Here is a 6,812-nt window from a genome sequence, read left to right as displayed (position 1 = left end):
CTGTTTCCACCCTACCCGAGCTCATCTGGGATCAAGTCAAGAGTTGTGTAACTAGGCATGTCATGGAGGGAAGTAACTTGTTTTCCTGCACTGTTGGAGCTAAGAACACAAGCATTTAGCTACATCTGCTAAATGTTTGTGACCAAATAAAATGAGTTACAAATACATGGATACCTTATCACTCAAGACCAATACTAGCCATAAACTTGTTTAGGGGTGACAATGTTAAGTTTAGATATGTTTTATAGACTTGGTTTGAGTATATTCCTCATTAGTTGGCATGACTTTGTTCCCCTCCCCCATTAGTTTGACTCTGCACAGTAATTTTCCATTGAGCCACCTTAAGGTATACCTGGCTCTAATGCTGAACATTAAACTCAGTCTAAGAACCAATGTCATTCTAGAGGCAAATAAATTGATCGTATCAAAATTGTAAGGCAAAGCAAAGGATATATTTTAAAACACTTTATTAATAGACAATGCATATGAAACTGTACAGTCTGCAGCATTCAGACTTCATTTAATAAAAACAATGCATTTAAATCAACCTGGACATGTATCCTGTGTTTCTGAAGCACTGTAGCTTTGCCATTTTACAGACATGAGGATTTAAATGACAACAGTTTATATACAAACATGCTTGTGGTAGTAACAGTGCCAAATAAAAAGACCAGTCCTTTACAAACGGCATCCCTCAAGTAACAATATTAAAAACAGCACAATTGCAAACAATGTTTTGTTAAAGGGCTATATACAAGCTGTTAATATTCCAGCGTAGAACCGACTGGTGAAGGGTTGTCTACAGGGCCTCCATCTCTCTGGGCTGAAAGGGAAAGCAACCAAACAAAACATTAGGAATCACGGGGCAATTGGTTTTTCAATGTGCCGGTATGGTTTTAAATTAGGAGAATGTCCTTACTATATTACATAAAACCATGACCACAACAGGAACAGCTTATAGACGCAGTGTTTCAAATGCTTCTTTAACCTCGTTATCAGAGGAACATGTTGGACCACTCACCTCTGCCTTGCTGTACTTCTGCTCTCGCTTCCTCGCAAAGTAAAGGACCAGCAGTCCGGCGACCACAGCCAGGATGACCACCACGATGACTGCGATAATGCCCCCGGTCAGCCTCTTCATGGTGAAGGTGGGGGCCTCCTCGTCCACATAGTACACCAAGATGTTCTCCATCTCCAGCTTCTGACCGTCCACACTGGGTGCAAAATTTTCTTGGTTCGCGAACAGGGGCAGCACCTTGACCTGGTAATAACATGGAATTCACAAGTTCAATAATCTGAGTTTTGATTTTAATGTGTTTTATTTAACTGAGATCAGAAGACATGCCAAGGGAGACCATGATATGCATCACTGAAGTGAAACAGCAAAGGGAGGGGTCATGACTTACGTCTTTCTCCATGTAGTAGGCCATACGCGATAGGTCGGCTTTGCGGTCTCCCTTCACTTTCTGGACATCGACGATGATCTTGCGAGCATCAGGGTCATACTGCACCTCCTTCACAAGGGTCTTGTCAAAGCTGTAACGGGTCTCCATGGCATTTGCAATGGCACTGCAGGAGGACAAAGTTCAGTGAGTAGTCTCATGCACGTGTTAATATTATAGCACTTGTGAAATGTAAAGCTGACACAACTACCATGAAACGGACATAAATACTTACGCCTGCAACTTAGAAGTGTCCACGGCTTTGCTCACTTCCTTGTGCTTGAGCTCCAGGCGAACCCAACTGGAGGAGTGAGGGACGGGGTTAGATTTCAATACCCAGTACAATTGCCTAGCCTAGTCAACAGAATTTGGATTCAGCCTATCACTTATCTTTTCTTAATCATCCTGAATTTGTTTCACTAGCATAATACGTGTTCTCAGTCTGTACACCAATTAAAGCCGAAGCCACATCCTGCATGAATGGCAACCCATGATTCTTAATCTAAATATTAAAGGTCTACCGATTAAAAATCGGATTAGCCGATTTCAAGTTTTCATAAGAATCGGAAATCGGTATTTTGAGACCAATTTGGCCGATTTTTTAAAACACCTTTATTTAACTAGGCAAGTCAGTTAAGAACACATTATTTTTATCAATGACGGCCTAGGAACGGTGGGTTAACTGCCTCGTTCAGGGGCAGAAACAGATTTTCACCTTGTCAGCTCGGGGGATCCAATCTTGCAAACTTACAGTTAACTAGTCCAACGCTATAACCACCTGCCTCTCATTGCACTCCACAAACAGACAGCCTGTTACGCGAATGCAGTAAGCCAAGGTAAGTTGCTAGCTAGCATTACATTTATCGTATAAAAATACAAATAGTATAGAGGGAAATAGTCCTATAATAACTACAACTTCTTACCTGGGAATATTGAAGACTCATGTTAAAAGGAACCACCAGCTTTCATATGTTCTCATGTTCTTCGCAAACACTTTGTTTTTGCATTATTTAAACCAAATTGAACAAGTCAATATTTATTTGAGGCAAAAATTATTTTACTGATGTATTATATTAAGTTAATAAGTGTTAATTCAGTATTGTTGTAATTATCATTAAAAAAAAAGTATTATTATTTTTTAATCGGCTGATTAGTCGGTATCTGCTTTTTTGGTCCTCCAATAATCGGTATTGAAAAATCATAATCGGTCGACCTCTACTAAATACACATGATATAAACTTACTAGGTCTCCACAAGCTTCTCACACTTGAGGTTCTTGTCTCCCTTGTCGGTTCTGCGCACGCCAGCACTGTTGACACACCAACACTCCTCAGTGTTGTTGCACTGTTTGGCACGGAAGGCACCAGTGGCCTCACAGATCGGGTCATAGATACCATCATTGTCCACAAAGGCGGTCTCGACTGGCTTTCCTCCAGTACGAGTGGACAGGTTGTTCTTAGCACGGTACATCTCTGCCTTCATCAGGTAGCATTTGGGGATCACTAACAGAGGGATAAGAGACCATAAGAATCATTCATAAGCAAAATAACACGATGAGAACACATCACCAGTTCCGGAAAAACAGTTTCCACCCCCCCCTTTTTTTAAATGTATGCTCATTGTAATATTTATGACAGGAAATATTAAAAGTTTCCCAAGTGAGATTAATGTTGCTTGACATAGTAATGAGAGGGGTACTTACATGTAGAGCAGTCCAGGTTTTGTGTTATTCTAGTGTCAACCATAATGCTACACTGGCAAGGGGTGCCATCGCATGTAGCCCACTTCATACTTTCACATTTGCCTGTGGAAGACAAATTATACATGAGGCTAGTCTGAAATACACAATCGGTTCAACCTGAAACTAATACTTGCAAAGTCGTGCACATTTCTTTAAGCCAGAGGGTTATTATTATTATTATTTTTACATTTAAAAAAGTAGGAGTTGGTTCTCTGTGCGGTTTGCCCAACATCTGCCAGATATGAGACAAAATATCCACACGAAAGTTGTTTACCCGACTTTTTAGAGACCCGGTAGGTAGCGGTTATGGTTCGGGATCGAGGTAAAGTTCGGAACATTTACACCACTTTGCAAGCATTCGTTTTAGGCTGTATATACACGCCAATTAAATTGTGTATTACAACCTGACTAATCAGACGACCACGGGGCCAACCACAGGTGATGTAACAAATAGCCATGTTTATTAGAGCGGAAGCAGTTAAAAACAAGTCCCAAAAGGAATTCCCATGGCGGGTGTAGGCCTACAGGTAACGTTAGAGAGCTTGAACTGGGCGTTGGTTACAAAGAACAATACCTCCCGACCCCCAAACTCTTTAACGCACCGAAACTATTTTCGGAGTATAACTATGTACAATGTATAAAATAAAAACATACACAATTGTGTAACATGCAACGTCATTGTAATATTTTGGCCATAAACAATTGGTTTATCATACCGAAATTCTTGATTTGGGCTGGCTGTCTAGGGCTAGGCAGCGAAACGCAGAGATCAATACAAAAAAATGCAAGTTTACTTGTTAGCTATCAATTTTTGGGACCGACTGCCTCCAACTATCAAAATTGGCTAGAGTATGGCTACTTTCTTAAACATTTTTAAATGTATGTCTTCTCATAAAAAAACATGCTAATAAACATTTCCCTTGTTAAAATGCCTTAATTAAATCAACTTACATTGAGCTGAGGCACCCACTGCGAAAGTCGCAAGAAGAAGTGCAATCCAAATCGTCATGGTAGAAACCTTGAGAACAAATTAAATGTTCTTAGTAAACGTTGTGACCGTCCAGCACAAAGCACCAAGATGGAATAAACACCTGAGCGACAGAAGGGTCCTTTTCTTTCCACGGGTGTGGCTCGCCCAACCAGTTGAGATTAACTCCAATGAGATCTTGTTCACCAAACAAGCACTGATACGGATTGGTGAGCAATGGTGTGTGTAATTCCTTAACAAGTTCGATATCACCTGTGAAATCACTTAAACCATTGCATTTATAAAATGTAATACTGTATGCGATACTGACAGCTGTAGTTGAAAAATACTTTGATTTCTAAGAACAGAGTCAGTTTCATGACGTCGGCTAATTTAAATAATGAGGACGGTTTGTGGCGTTTTACCTGACTCGCATTTTTCCCGTCATTACCATTGGAAACAAGCTCTCTCAATTCAAATAGGCTTTATTGGCATGGGAAATATTTGTTTTATTATCAGCAATGTATGGTGTTTTAGCAATGTGCAGATAGTTGTAGTACGAATATTGGGGGAAGATAAATCATGGTTTCCAAAACTTGTTCTTTGGGACCCCAATGGGGTGCACATTTTGCCCTAGTATTACACAGCTGATTCAAACAATCAACTAATCATCAAGCTTTCTCCTCTTGAGAGCCAGGTCTGATATGTTGACCTCTCTCAATATCAAGGCTATGCTCACTGAGTCTGTACATAGAATCTCTCTCTTGTGTATGTGTGATGTAAACATATGTTTCCCATGCCAATAAAGCCCTTTGAATTTAATTAAGAGAGTAAGTGCAAGAGAGAAAGGGGGCGAGGAAGATAGAGAACAATATCATTTAGAAAATAATAACATGTATATAATCAAACTAAATTCATACCTGACCCCAACTGGATCCGGTCTTTAAAATTATTTATTTTAGATCCAAGGTGGACCAGATCTGACCCAAATCCTGTCCGAGCTGAGAGAGAATTGGATCCAAATGGGGTTGGGTCTGTATCGCATAAAATGCAGATTTATTGCCTCGCAAGCCAGCGAAATAGTTTTTACTTGTCTGACAGTAAACTTTAACTGTGCATTTTCGGTTGTATCTAAAATAATTTATTTGTACTCTACAGCTTAGCATTTACACGATGACATCCCAGTAGTTAGATGTAGAACATTGAGGTTTTCAGAAATGTTAGCATTATTTCTGTTGACCAAATATTTTAGTAGGATTTTTTTTATGTGATAGCATGCCTGACTGCATTCATGCTGCAAATAGTTAACTTTTGTCTGTAACCTAATATTCCGTATGCCTATTATTTTACTGAGCAACATTAATCTATCCTATTTAACTGTTTTTATCAACATTGATTTAGACTAAAGGTAGGCTATAGCCTGTTTGACCAATTCAAAATCAACTTTGAAGAGGCTATGGAAGGATTGTCTCCCATCTGCATTCCTGTGTCATTTTCAACAATTGGGATTTGTAGGTCAAAGGTTAGTAGGCTATTCCCTACTAACAAGACTATATGACAAGGCTATAATTGGATGTAGAATATTGCATTTATCAGAGATCTGTTCATTTGTTTCTGTTGACTGAATTTTTGAGATTTGAAGACTTTTATTTTGTGAGTTTAGGACGCTAGTGAGTGTTGTGTGTTAGACATATTTTAGTGGGCTTTAACTCAGGTCTAGCTCAATATAATAGTCTAATATGTTTTGTTTTAAGTTAAATGTTTAGGCCTACAGAATCAGCCTATACAGCCTGAGATTGTTCTGGTTACGTGTTTGACAGAAAAGTCATCCACAGCCACAGCTGTGTAGGTCTACTGTCGAAGAGAGCTAATAAAATATTAAATCAGTAGGTCTGTTTCCATCCAATTGGCAACAGATTTTCATGGGACATTTCTGAAATCTGCATAAAAACAATATGCTAATTTCCCCACCAGTGATGTTTCCATCAAATTGACTTGTTGTAGATAAAAGGCTATGCGTTATGTACAAAGAAAAACATTTTATTTGTCAAATGGCAGCCAAGTATCAATTATCATGTCACCAGAATAAGACCCTCAGTATTCATTTGGAAAGAAGCAATCAAGCTCATCACCTTGCACTTCCACCACACTGAAGTTCATCATAATTTATTTTATCTGTAGCTTAATAAACTGCATGTTTTCCCGACGAGTCATATTGGGAGGACCACACAACATTGGCATCCTGTGACTCCAAGTTTACGTCAATATGGTTACTATATCAGTATTTGGGCATAAAAGCGTTTCCACCGACATTTCCCGTATAATTCATTTTACCACAACCTGGTCTCAGAGCATTTACTATTATACTAAATGGAGTGTCTCATATTTACATACAGAATAATACGAAATGCTCTGAGACCCCACCTTGTCTAACTTAGTTTAGTCAACATTTGGAAAGTTTACCAAAACATTTTCTGTTTCCATCAGGCATATCATGATTTTTTTTTATCTGACACAGACCTACTAAAAATAAAAAGGTTGGATGGAAACCTGCTTAGTGAAGAGAGAAGTTGTCCTGATATTTCTTACACCACAGGTGTCAAACTCATTCCATGGAGGATCGTTTGGCGGTGGGCTTTTGCTCCTCCCTTGTACTTTGATT

At 39.1% G+C, this 6,812-nt stretch overlaps 1 protein-coding gene across 2 annotated transcripts; it reads right to left on the bottom strand.

Annotated features, from left to right (window-relative positions):
• Positions 1-450: 450 nt before the first annotated feature.
• LOC110502334 (tumor-associated calcium signal transducer 2) lies at positions 451-4,482 on the bottom strand. 2 transcript variants are annotated; one of them, XM_036960348.1, is made up of 8 exons: positions 4,275-4,482; positions 4,135-4,201; positions 3,145-3,246; positions 2,686-2,944; positions 1,678-1,743; positions 1,407-1,569; positions 1,022-1,261; positions 451-823 (listed from the first exon to the last, which is right to left on the bottom strand). In XM_036960348.1, exons 2-8 carry the CDS (start codon positions 4,190-4,192, stop codon positions 800-802), a joined length of 912 nt encoding a protein of 303 aa, XP_036816243.1. In that variant the 5' UTR covers positions 4,193-4,201; positions 4,275-4,482; the 3' UTR covers positions 451-799. The 2 variants fall into 2 exon arrangements, with proteins under 2 accessions (XP_036816243.1, XP_036816242.1); XM_036960347.1 differs by lacking the exons at positions 4,135-4,201; positions 4,275-4,482 and adding an exon at positions 3,371-3,536.
• Between the last annotated feature and the right edge of the window lie 2,330 nt (positions 4,483-6,812).

The sequence above is a fragment of the Oncorhynchus mykiss genome, chromosome 23, assembly GCF_013265735.2.
Source record: "Oncorhynchus mykiss isolate Arlee chromosome 23, USDA_OmykA_1.1, whole genome shotgun sequence".
Lineage (NCBI taxonomy): Eukaryota > Metazoa > Chordata > Actinopteri > Salmoniformes > Salmonidae > Oncorhynchus > Oncorhynchus mykiss.
Note: the sequence above shows the minus strand (reverse complement) of the source record. Positions and strands in the feature narration are given on the sequence as shown.

Coding starts and splice junctions, on each gene's coding strand:
- LOC110502334 (XM_036960347.1), bottom strand. CDS start 3,521: ATGTTCCGAACTTTACCTCGATCCCGAACCATAACCGCTACCTACCGG. Junction 2,945..3,144: donor AAACCTGGACTGCTCTACAT/GTAAGTACCCCT, acceptor TCCCTCTGTTAG/TGATCCCCAAATGCTACCTG. Junction 1,570..1,677: donor GACACTTCTAAGTTGCAGGC/GTAAGTATTTAT, acceptor GTCCTCCTGCAG/TGCCATTGCAAATGCCATGG.